Source organism: Manihot esculenta, chromosome 1 (genome assembly GCF_001659605.2).
Source record: "Manihot esculenta cultivar AM560-2 chromosome 1, M.esculenta_v8, whole genome shotgun sequence".
In the NCBI taxonomy this organism is placed as follows: Eukaryota; Viridiplantae; Streptophyta; class Magnoliopsida; order Malpighiales; family Euphorbiaceae; genus Manihot; species Manihot esculenta.
This window is the reverse complement of record NC_035161.2, coordinates 33,283,896-33,299,382: the sequence shown is the minus strand read 5'-3', so window position 1 is coordinate 33,299,382 and position 15,487 is coordinate 33,283,896. Positions and strand designations below refer to the sequence as shown.

The 15,487-nt window shown below is 36.3% G+C and overlaps 2 protein-coding genes across 2 annotated transcripts; both read right to left on the bottom strand.

Moving 5' to 3' along the window:
• Positions 1 to 117: 117 nt before the first annotated feature.
• LOC110620036 (probable methyltransferase PMT27) lies at positions 118 to 4,020 on the bottom strand. Its single transcript, XM_021763599.2, has 8 exons — positions 2,362 to 4,020; positions 2,127 to 2,276; positions 1,788 to 2,058; positions 1,588 to 1,698; positions 1,330 to 1,504; positions 982 to 1,254; positions 703 to 897; positions 118 to 615 (listed from the first exon to the last, which is right to left on the bottom strand). The coding sequence occupies exons 1-8, from the start codon at positions 3,823 to 3,825 to the stop codon at positions 399 to 401; spliced, it is 2,856 nt and encodes a 951-aa protein (XP_021619291.1). The 5' UTR covers positions 3,826 to 4,020; the 3' UTR covers positions 118 to 398.
• LOC110620045 (protein SHI RELATED SEQUENCE 1) lies at positions 3,571 to 11,875 on the bottom strand. Its single transcript, XM_021763610.2, has 3 exons — positions 10,316 to 11,875; positions 9,488 to 9,874; positions 3,571 to 3,687 (listed from the first exon to the last, which is right to left on the bottom strand). Exons 1-3 carry the CDS (start codon positions 10,917 to 10,919, stop codon positions 3,638 to 3,640), a joined length of 1,041 nt encoding a protein of 346 aa, XP_021619302.1. The 5' UTR covers positions 10,920 to 11,875; the 3' UTR covers positions 3,571 to 3,637.
• Positions 11,876 to 15,487: the final 3,612 nt, after the last annotated feature.

Below are 15,487 nucleotides of genomic sequence, written 5' to 3'. Positions count from 1 at the left end.
GCATTTAAACACAGTCGAGTACTTTCAATTCCAAGGGACGAATGAATTTGTGACTGCTCGGAATTTGGTTTTAGTTTAAGAGATGAGAAGTTTGGATATATAATCGTAATGCCACTTTCTTATTCATCTGTTGCATTGGAAATGGAATTCAGACAGAAAAATCGAGCATGCCATTTGAAATCAGGTTTCTGGCATAAAAATCCATGAACTTGCCCATTGTAACGCTAATCATTGACTATCTATGAAACTTGGTTTTACATGACAAAAATACATTTGTGCTGAGCAAAACGACAGTACATCCCTAAGGGAGCGTAAAAACAGAGAAGCTCACTGGTCTACAAGCTTTCTTGGAGGGTCATCCCACAAGAGTACAAGGCCCAGTGCTATTCTGTGCATGATCAGAAACGAGGTGCAAATGTTCGTGGCCGCCAATTGCCTTTCTGTGCGCTGAGCAAACCTTCTTGGTCTTTTGAGAAGGTTAAATGAACCTCCCATCGCAGCGACTTTAACAGGATCTCAACCTCACCAATTGCATCCGACTCATCACGAACGATCAATTTACCTCCAGGTCTCACTATCCTATCAACCTCTGCCATAACAGGAGCAAGTTTGCACCTGCAAAACATAAAGTCCAGTTCGGTTATTAGGGTCTAGAAATGGAATGTTGATACCTACAGGCATTACTTTGTTTATATATAATACCTGTGCTTCAGCTTTGAGAAGAGATGATCAGCATGGAGGAGATCGTAGGTTCGAGGGTAAGTGCTGAAGGATTCGCACCAATCATGGTATATACCAAAAAGGCCTCTCTCATAGATTATGGGAAGTGTATCCGGGGAATTTATGTTCACAACGTTTAAGACCCACACATCAAGGTCCATCAGCGCTGCTGCAAACCTGGATGCATAAATAGTTCAAATAGCTTCAGTACCATCAATATTTCATTGTAATCCTAATTATTAACAGAACAAAGATCAATACCCTCCATAAACAGCTCTCATGTCCATGATATTCCTGACGTTGGACCAACTGATGCCTAGCCCCTTCATATATGACTTGCGCACTACATGCTTCCAGTGTTCATAATCTGCGGCAAAATCCTGAGGAGCTGGTTTCCCATAGATCCCCATCTGAGAGCTGTTTAGCCAGTAAGGAGGTTTCTGTAGTCTCTGAGGCCAATTCTCGGGCCACCGACTCCCTCTCTGGTTGTAGTCGACTGGCACCTTATGCATGCACGCCTGCAGTGGTACATACCTGAAAGATACAGCGTCAAAACGACTTCTAGATGCTAACTCGTACTTCACGAAGACCGAGTTAAAGAAAACCTACCAGGCAGCATTTGGATCATCATCACTCATACACAATTGAGGAACCTTTTTCTTTCTTTGATTATAGCATTCATTGGAGGTTGGTTTCCGGTAGATGGCAGCACTAACATAATTAAGTTTGTCCTTCTTGATGGTCACAAGCTCCCAACACATGGATACCGTCAAGGCAGACATTGCTAAAAAAGAATGATAATGTAACAAAATACGCTTGAAGAAAGTCCAAAATGAGAATGGCATGTGTTTAAACAATCTTATATACCTTGCCATATCTGCACATCTTCTTCAAGCTTTTGGTACACAGGAGTTGCTGACCAAACAAAATATCCTCCAGGTCGCATGACACGGTTCAATTCCAAAAGTAGCACACCAGCTGAATAATTAAGCCACACAAATTAAATTAATTGAGTGCAGGACAAGCCTGTAGATAAAAAGAGAAGAAGAAAAATAAAGGGTTGAGACCATCAGCGTGCCAAGGCACTCTACAGCGAGCACAGTGGATGAGATCGAAGACCCTGCTTGGGAATGGAAGACGCTGAGAACCCATGACAGCTGATATGGCTGGTATTCCTCTTTCAAGGGCAAATTGAACTTGCCGTTCATGTTCGTCCTTTGGCGCAAAAGACATTGTGAGAACGTCCTTTTCGAAAAGGTAACCACCAAAGCTTGCAACCCCACACCCCACGTCCAAAATCACTCTAGTATGCTTCCCCCATTCTATGTTGGGCACTGACTGCACCCATTCAACCAATCACAATCGAATTCTTTCTAATTAATCAAAATAAATATATATAGACTCACCTGTTGAATAAACTCAATGTAGTGGAGAGCTCCATGTATGAATTGTGTGCCACCACCTGGGAAGGTCAAGAACTCACCTGTCACCTTAACCCAATTCTGGTGTCCCTTCACCTCTGCCAATATCGTATTAGGTACATTATGATACCATATCTGCCATATCACAAAATCTAAACTAAGTAAATTTTACTGACACACAATATTCATGCAAATGTTTGATAGAAGCTTTCACTCATACCTTGTCTCTGCTTCCAGGCCATGTGATGGGTCTTTTGTATCCCTTGGGAAGTGGGACCAAACAAGTGGGTCCCTCTTCAGGACAATGCCTCTCCCGATGCTCAAAGTGCCTGGTAGTCTTCAACTTCTTGACTGCTTTCTCGTTGTCCAAACAAGGTATAAAATCAGGACCTGTTCTGTCGTTACATAGTGCCCACGAATATCCATATAAGCTTTCTTTACCATCTGATCCCTCTTTTCGTCTCCCTTTCTGGTTCTCTGATTCCGTAGCCTGAGTTGACCAGGACCTCTTCGATTCCTTCGATTCTTTGGGTATTCCTGATGTCCCACCACCAGGGAATGAGTTCGTTTCAATTGATTTATCTTCCGTTCTTGTGTCATGTTTTGTTTTTGTGATTCGATTGTTTTCACCTTGAGATTCTTTATGGGTTTGTTGATTCTTAGCTTGAATTTTTACGCCCTCAGTTGCTTTTTCAGATTTTTTGTCCTCATTTTGTTTAATTCCAGGGATCGTTACATCTCCAAATTGATGTTGTTTTTGCTGTGCTTCGTCACTAGAAGCGGAGTCTTCCTGCTGCTGCCGCTGTCGTTGTTGCTTCAGTCTTTCTTTTTGATCTTCTTCTGATATCTCATCTTGAGATTCTCGAGAGGTCGTCTGGATTCCAGCGTCTTCTTGTCGTTGTTGTTGTTGTTGCTGGTCTTCATATGATTTCGAATTTTGAGATTTTTTATTGTTTTCTCTTTTCTGTGGCTGTTGATCACCATTTAATTCTTGGTTCTGAGAATCGTGTGAATGCTTTCCTACATCAATCTTTTCATGCTGTTCTCTTTGTTGATGTTCATTTTGCTTTTGATTCGGAAATTGTTCGTGTGAATTTTGGCCATTTTCAGACGCTGTGGTCTGCTCTTGATTCTCATTGCTCTCCTCATTTCTTGTTTTCTGGTTTCCCTGATCAGATTGAGAGATTTCTTGGTTCCTTTGATCAGCTTGCTGGTTTTGAGTCAGTGAGCTCTCCTCAGATACCTGAGTGTGATTCTCTCTCTGCTTCTCTTGCTCCTCACCAGATTCTTTCCCCTTCAAACCCTGCGAGTTCTCTTCAACAGCAGACCCCTGATCCCCACTATCTTGTTTATTCCTCTGCTCATTGATGGTTTTAGGATCATCAGATTTGATGGCATCAGCAGGAAGATCACCAGGATTGTCTTCAAAAACAGGTTGATCTTTTTTGTTACTGGGTTCATTATTCTGGACATCATTGGAGGTGGTAACCTCAGGTTCATCCACAGCAGCGGAGATGGCGGCCAACTCGGCTTTCCGGGCGGTGGTCTGAGGAGGGACAACAGAGTTGGAGGTCAGCATCCACACACCTATAACACATACTGCTATGAATGCTACGGTAGTAATAGTTGATGCATAGGAAGAAGTTGATGAGCTACGCTTACTACGAGAGCGGCCAAGAGCCATTTTATTTTTAATTTTTATTGATTTTTGGGTTGAAGGATATAGATAAGATGTTTGTTCAAGAGAGAGAGATTAGTTGCTTAGAATACAAAAGCAAGGGAGAGGTTTCAGCTGCGGTTGTGGAGGAAAGATGATCAAATAGGGCAAATGACAACCAAAGAAACTTTCCAATATAGAATTTCTCAAAGATCCTCAATAGTCGGAGTAGGAAATTCGTTGGGAAAACTCAAGTCTTAAATATTGCTATTTAGGTGTTGTCCTAATCACAATTTTCTACATTAACATAATTAAATATTGCTATCTACGTGTTGTCCTAATCACTTTTTTCTACATAAACATAATCTTCAGAAAAAAAAAAATTTGCCAGCCAAAAAAAAAAAACAAGATATAATGACTAATTTAATACAAAAAAAAAAAAAATCCCGATTACGAAGAATGTTGAATATTTATTAAATTAACTTAAACTTACTATGCATGATTCATATCTAATACTCATACAAGCTTACAGTTAAGTCAGGGATGTTCTCACTGGAAATGTTCAGGTTGTTTATAATATAGACCTTATTCTTCAATATGTTTAGTTGTTTAAATACCTATTAATTTTATAATTAATAATTGTTCTAATGATTAATTATAAAAGCATGAAAAGAGCTATTTATCAAAAACATGTTGAATTGAAAAAATCAACACTCTTGGTGGGCTAACTCTGGTCACAGTTGAAAAAAAAAAGGAAAAAATTGTGGTCCTTATTTAGTACGTGATCAGCTTTTATACTAGAAGATGTTAACCATAAGCACTTTTAACTGTAAATTTACAATTCTTTAATTGCCCTTCCCAAAAGAACACGTCTTTGCCACGAAGAGGGGAAAGAGGAAATGCTTGTCAATTAAAAATTCAAGCAAATTTTCTTCTTCAAATAATTAAAAACAGCTCCACTGCCATTTCCTACATAATGTGAGCTAGGGCAAATGGTTTAGTAGGACAATCTGTCATTTCTTTTGCACAGATGACCCAAAACCAAAAGCCCAGAATTTGACGCACAATAATCAAACCAAAGATCAATTTGGTGAATGATGCATGGACCCCTTTGTCCTTGTGCTTTTGTGTAGGCCACTATGCTATGCCTCCATTTTTGGGTTTCAGATGTCAGACTCAGGCTTACGATTACAAATGTTATGTTTTTAGTTGTTCAGACTGTTGCATTTCCAACTGTCTCTCCTAGACTATGGAAGGAAGAGATCCATCAAGAGTCTTAAATCAATAATTTGTACATTATATATAATAAATAACGAATTAATAATATAATATGCTGCCCAGAATTCCAGGGTGCATGATCACATTGACACTGTTTTGGACATTTTACGGTATTTGCTTCTCTCTATGCAATTAATTTAATCAATTAGCAGTTTAAACCCTTTGTAAATCTTTTTCAAAAACTTTTTAATTTTCAGTTTTGAAATTTACTTGCTTCTTTCATAATAAAATGTAAAATTTTTACCTATTTTGCATTTCGTGCTAACTCTATTAATATTTGGTCATAAAAGAAATTAAAAATAAGAAAGAAGCCGTAAGAAACTAGTTAAAATTCACCTAAAAAATTCCACTAATTGGGTTGTGATACATCAAGGCAAGCAAAAGATTATGTTAACGGGTGATGAGACAGTTGGTGAGCTACTCACCCATGGAGTTCATTAATAATTTGCCTTTTTTTATGAAAAAATCTTAAAACACACCATGCACTATTACTATTTATTATGCAGTTACAGATCCAAAACAATAGAAAGAGACCTCTTTTTAAGTGAGGTTAATAATTTAATTTTTATGAATGAAATAAATATTCACTGAAATTATTTTATCTCTTAGAGAATCAAACGATTTGATTCAATAGAATTTAATTAAAAAATTAAGAAAAAAACTCCAGAATGCATGTTTTGAATATAATGGTTGTTATTTAGTCAAGGTCAATGATTCCTAGGCCCATCACCAGCAAAATAGGGTGCTCTAAACGGTAAAGTAAAGTTTGAGCAAAGCAAATCAATCACTAATGCCGTTTGGGACCACACCAATATCCAATGCATTATAGTATTCTAGATTCCTATAATTCTGCCCTCACTCTACCTACTTAAAATTTTGCCTAAACCAAAACCCTAGCTTTCTACTGCCTTGGTTTGCGCACAGAAAATTATTTTTTTTAAGATGCTTAATCATTGCTTTTGTGCTATGTTGCTTCCCTCTCCCTCTCTCTCTCTATCCTTCTCCCACCACTGTCTCTGATTCTGTGTATGTAGTCCCTTTCTTTAGTTTAGATACTTCCCAATAAGAAACACACAAGAGCTATATGTATATAACAATAACCCAGTTACTGTTCTTTGCTTCTATTTTTGCTCATGTGAGCTGAGGTCATAAACAGTAATGGCAGAGCTCCGCTGACGAAGCTTCTGCAATTTTTTGCGCTTCAAAAATGTCAGAGCAGAGCCTTTCTTGCAAGCAGGGTCCTCCCCTCCCTATCCTCTTAAGACTTGGGCTTCATTCTAAGACACGTTCGGTGAAATGTGTTTACTTCCATGAATTTGAATTATATACCTTCAAGAGGTTTTGTATAGGCAGGCTAGGTTTAGATTTCTGCTTTGAATTTGTTAGGTAATATAATACATAAAAGGGATGGTGTTTCCTTCCTTTTGTGTTGCTCAAGGAAACATGAGAATCCGAGAAAAAGGAAAGCTCATGAACAAGGACATATTCATATGAGGTCATTCTCATAATCAACATCTCTGTGAAAGTTGTTTCGAATACTTTTGACATTGGGAAAGGGATATGATGCCCAAAATCTAGTGTTTGATTGGTTCGCTTTACTATATTGGATTTCAATTCTGGCAAATCGTCCTAATGGGGATCCACTACAAAATACACACTCATCTTCAACCAAAACCCAAGTTGGAAAGAGAACTACCTGTCAAATAACCCCAAGTTCCAGTATTACACAAGTTATCATCTCTATATAGCAATCTTTTGCAGTGTGAATTTTCCTCAGTACTTGTGGAAAAACCACTTCAAATATGCAAAATTTTATTAACTTTTGGAATTGTCAGAACTATTCTCACAATCACTCGCAAACTATATCAGAACCCCAAGAAATTTAGCCTCGGACCTTTATTTCGAAACTCAGATCTCAAACTTTTATGATTCTTGTATGCAGTTGAAAATGAAAGCCATATATGAAATGATAATTAACCTGAAGAAGTGGAATCAAACAACTTCAACTTGAAACAAAGAGATTTAAATACCATTCTGCTTACTTTCATGAATGTCAGGCTTTATGTCTATCATTGCCATAATAAATAAATAAAGAAAGAAAGAAGAAAGCATCTATTTGAGGCGCTGAAATTACGTATGCTAAAGCTTCAAAGTGAAAAACATATACTAGGAACAAATACATGGCAATTCTGCATATTGAAACCATCAAACTGAGAATTTTATCCAAGAAAAAGAAAAACAATTAGAAATGGAAGGGGAAACAAATAAAGGATTAATAACACGTTGTTATTGTGCTAGTGCATCATTTTTTGTTGAATACATGCTAAAAATTGATAATGCATATAGATAGAGATATTCAATAGCAAATTGCATCAAATTAGTTTCCTTAATTGTCATGCTCTAAAAACAAACTTCAAAATTAGGAAAATGATTGTTCAAATAGGTTTATTTATGTCCCATGCATGAATTCTGCAAGTATTCACAATATATATTAAATTGTTTGTCCTGTATCACATTAGACATGCTTTTGTTATTTCTTTTCTTTCCAATCCTGTTTCCTTCTTAATTATGTATCAGATGGCAGACCAATAGTATAATTTATTCCCATAGAACTGAAATAACTCATAAAAAATAAACAAGCTTCACAACACATCTATTTATTCCAGTTTTATGTAAAATTCTAACTTCCCAATAATTTACCCAAAAATGAAAACTGTCTTTCTCAAAGAGTCAGGCCTATTGTCTGTGGTTTAACAGATAAAAAATATCATGTGGAATTGTTATTTCTTAAAATAAAATAATAATAATAATAATTGACAAACATTTACCATTAACTGTCCGTACATTTTTCTCAAAATTAATTGTGTAACATTGAAATTGCCATCTTCTTACGTGAAGGCTGCCAGCCTAAGTAGATTAACAGAAATACTAAATAATCGACGTACTGTGCAAGTTAAGACAAAAGAAAATTAATGTGCATAATTATAGTTTAAATATCTTATACGGAATGAACGTTTAAGATAATAAGCAGTTGCTTCCAGTAGATTTCACAGAAAGCATGCGCCGGTGAAATTCAAGCTTAGAATACTTAAGGTTGAAATATTTTTTCCGATTGCAACATCTAGCCAAATAACTTGTAAGGCATCTTAAAGAGGAGAAAAGGCATCTTATTAGCAGAAAATTCATAATCAACAGCTAGTATCTAAAAGTATAAAAATTCACTTCACTGATTTGGTATTAGAACTGTCTTCCATAGTTCCCAGGACCATTTCTCTCGTTCTTTCCCCAGTTAACTCTTTATTAGTCTTATATCTACGAGATAGCAATGAACCAATACAAGCCACATGATGATTTTTATTTCGAGGTATATTTTTCATAATGACTTATATACTTGCTCTATACATTTAATCAACGTTTAAAATCACAACCCTTGCCTTAAGAATATGTGAAGATCTTATTGACGAGCAAAAATACAGAATGGGCATACCTAGTCTATTTAGGTGTGGCCATTGTTGAAACAGTAGTAAACAGGAAACCATTTTCCAAGAGACAAAGACGTTTTTCTTTTCTTATTGGGAAGAGATAGATCTTTAGGTTCAGATGGACTATTATATGGGTAGTAAATAAAAAGGACATGATTTGAGTTAGATGGTTTGTAGATTCAGGAAAGCTTTTCGATCTTTCAGTTTCTTTCGCTTGATCCCAGTTCCCACTTATTGAGAAAGTCTTCTGAATATATACACACACATAAGTTCCCCCTTCACCTTCTGAACTTGAATGTTCTCATGCACAGCTGGACACTGGCCATACCTAGCAAAGTAAATGATTTTGTCTTTGCAGGTTGTCCAGCTATAGAAAAAACCATTTCAAACCGGCAAACTCACTTGTAAACCGGGTAAAAAGCAGCTTCCCAGATCCAACAGGCTACTACTAGTCACTAGTGCAATGCAAATTCAAGCCCAGAAGACATAAATAATATGGTAAACAAGAACAACAAACAGCCAAGTTACTACACTACACTATACGCTACATGCTGCTGCTGCTGCCCATCTTGGGCCAACGGAATTTTATATTATTTCACGGGGAGAAGAAAGAAAAATAATTCTGGAGAGAAAGAATGAAAGAGAAGAATAATAAACTGAAGCATTGAAATTTGCACAAGAAGAATAGAAGGCATGTGTTTCCTCTCAGTTTGATCCTTTTTTCTCTCTGCTTTTTCTTTTCTCTTGGGTTTAGGTGATTGAACAAATAGATGTGTCAAATGTACTTCTCCACTGCCGCATTTATCAACATCAAATATCAAATGCTCGACAAAAGACAGTGACAATGGCGGAAATATGGAAGAGACAGAAAGACAATGAAATTTAGCGCTTTTCGTTTCATGATCTTGGGTTTTGGAAGAATGGCGTACCAGCAATGAAACTATTGAGCGGAATTGGGTAGAGAGAGGATGGATCCATAAATGCTGCTGCTGCTGCTGCTGCACTTGTTGAAGCAGACATTACGCCTCCACCGGCACCGGTGGGCGAGATTGCAGTAGATGCGGTGGTACTACCAGCTCTAATTAAGTTAAGCGGTTGAACTTCACCACTAGCTCCACCGGAGGAGGTTTCAGTAGCTGGCATATAGGTGCTTTCAGGGCCATGATCATAGAGAATACCCTTGAACAAATGGCCTCCAATGTTGACAGCCGTTTGATAAGCGCATTGATCGTCATTTTCGTCAATGGCACTCACTCTTACGCAGCGAAAAACAGCGGGAGAGCTAACTTCTGCAGGGAAATTTCCCACTTCTAACCCTAAAACAGTTAAAAGAATGATCAGCTCAGGATTAAACAAGCATATATAAAGAGACAAGAAATGGAATTTTTATTAAATTATTTTATGTAATGTGAAATGGCACACAAAAGCATACACACAGATATCCAGAAAATTACACACACTCGTACGCAAAGAGGAGGAAACAGTTTCTTCCATGTCAATCCACTCGTCAGAAATACTAGAAAACAGTATTAGGAAAAGAAAAATGAAAAGGGAAGAAAAAGAACTGATTGTTTACCATGGAAATCGATTTCATTACACGCAATAGATATGCTCTCTCTCTCTCTCTCTCTCTCTCTCTCTCTCTCTCTCTCTCTTCTTTCTTTGTAGATAAACTGTTTATTTTTCTGAAGAGTCAATCACTGGAACTGTGAGTTGTTGGAGAAAGGAAAGAAAATAAATATATGAAGCAACTGTACCTGAGGCGTTGGTGGGTAAGCGAGTGCACGCAAGAGAGGAAGAGGGATTCTCTCTAAGTCTTTTGGGATTCTCTCCGCAGCGTTGAAGTTGCTGTTGTTGTTGTTGCTGCTGCAAGGCAGCAAACTGTTGTTGCCTCTCTCGGCGTTTAGAAGCAGGAACCCATGTGCTTTTGACATGGGTTTGGCAGTCGAATCCTCGGCTCTTGCAACATGTCCTGCACCGCATGTGTACACAATCTTTCTTTGCTTGGTTGCCACAATCCTGGCAGCTGATGTTTCCTCCTCCACTGCTGGACCTCATCATCATAAAGGCTGATCTCGACGAAGACTCGTCAGAGACGTTGATTGAGCTCCTGCTGGGGCCTACCCCTAATCCAGCAGCAGAAGAGTAAAGATCTTGCTGAGTATTTTGGTGGCGTTGCCTGAGAGATTCCTGCTGTTGCCATAGCTCAAAACCCTTATAAGGAATGTCTTCGTTTTTGTACCAGAACCAGCTTTCTTGTGGGATTTCAGTTGGAGGGTTGTTATGTTGGTCCTCTTGGTTACTTCCTCTACCTCCTCCTCCACCACCACCACCACCTCCTAATGAGAATAACCCAGCCATTGCTCCTCCTCTAAACCTGACCCAATCGTCACTTGTGAGAGAAAATCCATATCAGATGGTAGCTATCTGGGTTTTTTACTCGTGAATAGAACCCAGAAATGAAATGGGTACTCTTCAGAAATTCTTGAATTTTGGGTTTTCAGTGGGAAAGAGAATTGTCCTTAGGATTGACTTCTTCGTATTGTGTGTATGTGGTATACGTGTATTGTCTGTGATTCCCTCTCTCTCCTCACTCTATCTGGTCTCTAAATAACCGCATAGTTACAGATTAGTTATGCTTGTTGTTCTTGTTCTTGATGGCGGTGGTTGTGGTGGTGGTGGTGGTGGGTAACTGTGCCAACCAGAGGCAGGCAATAGTAATTCGGCAACTTTTGGAGGATAGAGGAGCTCAGAACCAGCGTCAATTCCGTCCTCTCCACCTTGGTATCCTTTGGTGCGGTTGCTTTTTTTAGTTGACAGTGTTGGAATTGAGAAGACTCATTTAATTCCAAACCACAGAATTACAGCTGCTTGTGCTGCTCTTCTCTCTGCAACGCCGCCATAGTCCATCTCTCTCTTCTGCTACCCAAATTTAATTCCTTCACAACCCATCTCCTTTTTTCTTTCTCGCTCTCTCTCTCTCTCTGATTTTTTTGCAGTGCTGAGCTTTTAGGTTCTCTGAGCAATGCCTCGTGTCTCTATAACAGAACTTCCTTCTCTCTCTCTTCTCCTTCCCCCAAAACTGCGTCCTTCTGTCCTCATTGGTTATGGTCGCCATCTCATCTCTCTCTCTCTCTCTCTCTCTCTCTCTCTCCCTCTCTTGCAATGAGAACGATCTATCTCATGCTTATCTGACGGTCCTTTGTCATTACACGTGGCTGATTCAAGCTTTTGCCCTTTTCACCGGAAAACCCGCTTACTTTCATTTTTTACTCCATTCCTTCCTTCCTTATTCAATTATTATTTTTCATGCGCTCTTTTTTTTAACACAAATAAAAAAAAAAGAGCCGAATAATTATTTTGAAGGTGTATAATTAAATTCTGTTTTCTACGCTTATTACTTGCAGGTTTAGCTGTAAAGCATTGCCCTCATCCATTGACTGATCCCCATGTGGCTGCCTTTAGGGCCAGTTTTGTAATTATCTTAGCCATGCAAACTTATCCCATGCTAAAATCTTGAATGTATAGCATTTTATCATTATGAAGGCCGATAGATTTTGGCAATGGGCAGTGAAAAAGAGGCGTATTTTATCATTTTTAAATATATAAAATTAATAATTATCTTATGGCCTTGAGCCTTGCTGGGACATAGCGCCTCCCTCTTCGTATTTTTATTACAAAAGTTACTACTTAGTGTTTGTAATTTATAAAAAATTAGTAATTAAATAATCTCATTATTTTAAAAAATACATTATAATTAATATGTGTAGTTCTTTCTGAGAATTGCATAAGCTAATGATTGTTATTTTAGAACTGTATGAACTAAATACAAGCCAAATAGTTGACAGATTTAAAAATATATATGTAGGGACTAGATAATTAATGTTTTTAAATGATTTGGACTACTTAATATATTAGCTATTATTATAAATGATAATAAACTTATTTTTTAGAAAAATAATTGAATATTTGTATTAAAATTTATATAAAATTAATCAAATTATATGATAAACATGTGACTTTAAATATAAATATTTAATTTATGAACTATTAAATTTATTTTGATTTGAAGTCGATTTCTTTTCATAATATGATGTGCAATAGTAAAGATTTGTAATTAAATTAGTAATAAATTTTTTTTATAAATAAATAAAAATGAGGTGAGAGTCAAGAAGGGAGAGAGGAGGAGAAATTAGTAATTTGAAAGAATGTGGTTTAGAGATTCCCTTATCATAAACAGTTGAAAGCATGATCAACCATAAATACAGTTACCGATCACGCCGTCCTCTCTGTTAGGCCTTTTCATTAACAGGACCCTTCTTTTCTTCCCTTTTCCCAAGATTTCACTGCTACGTTTTCAATTCTCATTTCATCTTTATTACTCTTATTATTAGAAAATAATTATTCCTTTTTAATATATCAAATCATAAGATTTTTTTTTTCTTATGCCAAGATTTCATTAAATTTCCTAGTTCGAATTCATAAAAAAGTACATAGTTAAGTTGCATTAAATAATTAATAACAAAGGAATAATCGTGGAAACACTTTTTGGTTAGTGAGTGTGCTGCCACATTTTCCATGTGAAAAGTTGTTGAAAACAAATTTCCACTAGTTAAAAAAATATTTGAGGATTTTTATGATGTATTGATATTCATAAGCTTTTAATTTAAAAGTAAGAGCATATGGATAAACTAGTTGTGTAACCTCTCTAACAGACATAATATATGATATTCGAAATTCACTTGCAATTCCAACTAATAATATGTTTTGTCTTATTTTTAACTAGAATACAATAGAATTATATTTTATGTCTATTGTCCATAACTCTATCGAAATTTATTTTAACAATTCATGGAAACGGCAAGATTAAGGAGACCAAAAGTGATAATTGTCCATTTGAGGTGGATTTTATTATAGTTCTGTCTCACTTAATTCTTGAGAGAAACTTAAGACTACTAAAATAATATAGTTATGGTCCCATGTCTGATTGTAAAATTGCAGTTCATTCCTAGTTTTCTATACAAACCATAAAAGGAGGACCATCACAATTACAAACTTATTAAAATCTATTGACGATTCATATGAATTTTAAGATTTCATACCAACAATTCATCAAATTGAGCATAACATAAGAGGGAAAGTTAGCCACACTTGAGAGGCTTTCAAACAGTTAAAAAATAAAGTATTAGTTGATTCAATCATACTACAAAATTTGCAAGTATTTGAAGCTGTTGGAACAATATTGTGAAGAGTTTCATTTGTTGGTAACGTGTTCTTTAGAAATTTTTACATATAGTATAAATTTTAGGTGGCAGTTTAAGGCTCCACAATTCTTTATAGAGCTTGTTATTAAAAGCTAAAGCATTTGAAATTGGACCTGTTGCTGAGGAGCTTCCATTATCTGCTTTAAGCTTACAAGCAATCCAATCACTTGATTTAACTGTGTATTCTCCATAAGTAGTAAAGTGTCATGCTAAGGAATTCTCACGATTCAACAAATTGAGTGGGATGACTAATATATTCTAAATTTCTTCATCTTCAAAAATATATTTAAGCTTGTTGATATTCCAAGAGTGAGAATTTGAATTCATAAGTTGAGAAATTGGATTGATATTTGGGTCTGCATCTGATCTTATGTGGGGTGTCCTAGAAAGGAATTAGGGATCCATACGATATATTTGCAAAGAATTGAGTTACCATTATTGAGATTCCATGGAACATATTCTTCCAAAATTCTTCTTCCCCACAAAATGCTCTGCCATACCTAAGAAGGACGAGAACCCTACTTTGCTCATAAAAAAAAGGTGGAATGGAAATATCTCCCTTTAAGGATTTTAGCCACCAAGAAATGAGGCTGAGAGAGAATTCTCCATCCTTGTTTGGCAAGCAATACCATATTAAATATCTCCATATCTCTAAAGTCAAGCTGTGCTTTTGGATAACACATATTCCTCTAGGAGATCCAATATATTTTCCTTTCTTTTTGCTTTTGACCCACCATAAATTAGAAAATATCTTATTAATGGATTTGTAAAATTCTACGCTTAGACATAGCATATATCGAAAGAACAGTGGCTACCACTTTGATCATCACTTCTTTTCCACCTTATGAGAGGAGTTTTTCTTTGCACCCGCCACTTTATTAGAAATTTTTACCTTATTAAGCTGCTCAAAAGTAATAGATTTGGATTTGGAGAAAAGCGCAAGAAGGCCTAGGAATTTATTTTGACCTCCAATGTTTTCTACCTGAAGCAATCCAACTATATGTCTTCAAAAAAAATGGAGAATTTTTTCAAATTAATTTGTTGTCCACTCATTTCTGCATACTTTTGAATAATTTCCTATAATTTCCTGAACAAGATGAGTTTCCTCATAAGTGACCTTAGAGAATATAATTGAATTATTAATAAATAAAAGGTGTTTCACTATTGGTCCATGTCTAAATATAGAGATGTCTTAAAGTGGAGAGGACTTCAGAAGGTAAGAAAAAGCCTTCTGCACAAAAGAGATAGAGGTATAGCCACAGCGGATCACTGTGGCGAAATTCTCTAGATGGCTTGATTATTCCTATGTCCATTGATAACAAGGGAATATGAAACTGACGAGACACTTAAGATTTTGAAATGTGCTCTACAAATTCAAATATTTATCTCACCAAAACCAATAAATATATATAACTGTCGAAGAAAATTTTCAACTTCTGAGAGATTTTAGGAAAAAAGTTGCAGGTGTTTTAACCAATTTCTACTAATGATTGAGCTCACAAATATAGGAATTTATTTCTTTTTATGAAAATCGTTTGCGATTTATTACTTCATCGGCTTTGAATAAATTTTCCATTCAGATGTTGCATTTTGTTTGCAAACAGCTCTTCAAGATTTAAGCTCTAAACAACACATTCATATACTAGGGAAATCTCTCCATTCTGT

Excerpts from the sequence above, each read along its gene's own strand:
- LOC110620036 (XM_021763599.2), bottom strand. The coding sequence starts at position 3,825 with ATGGCTCTTGGCCGCTCTCGTAGTAAGCGTAGCTCATCAACTTCTTCC. Across the intron at positions 2,277-2,361 it reads GGCCTGGAAGCAGAGACAAG|ATATGGTATCATAATGTACC; the intron begins GTATGAGTGAAA and ends GTGATATGGCAG. Across the intron at positions 2,059-2,126 it reads ACATTGAGTTTATTCAACAG|TCAGTGCCCAACATAGAATG; the intron begins GTGAGTCTATAT and ends GAATGGGTGCAG.
- LOC110620045 (XM_021763610.2), bottom strand. The coding sequence starts at position 10,919 with ATGGCTGGGTTATTCTCATTAGGAGGTGGTGGTGGTGGTGGAGGAGGA. Across the intron at positions 9,875-10,315 it reads CTTACCCACCAACGCCTCAG|GGTTAGAAGTGGGAAATTTC; the intron begins GTACAGTTGCTT and ends TAACTGTTTTAG. Across the intron at positions 3,688-9,487 it reads GCTCAATAGTTTCATTGCTG|ACCACCGCCCGGAAAGCCGA; the intron begins GTACGCCATTCT and ends GTCCCTCCTCAG.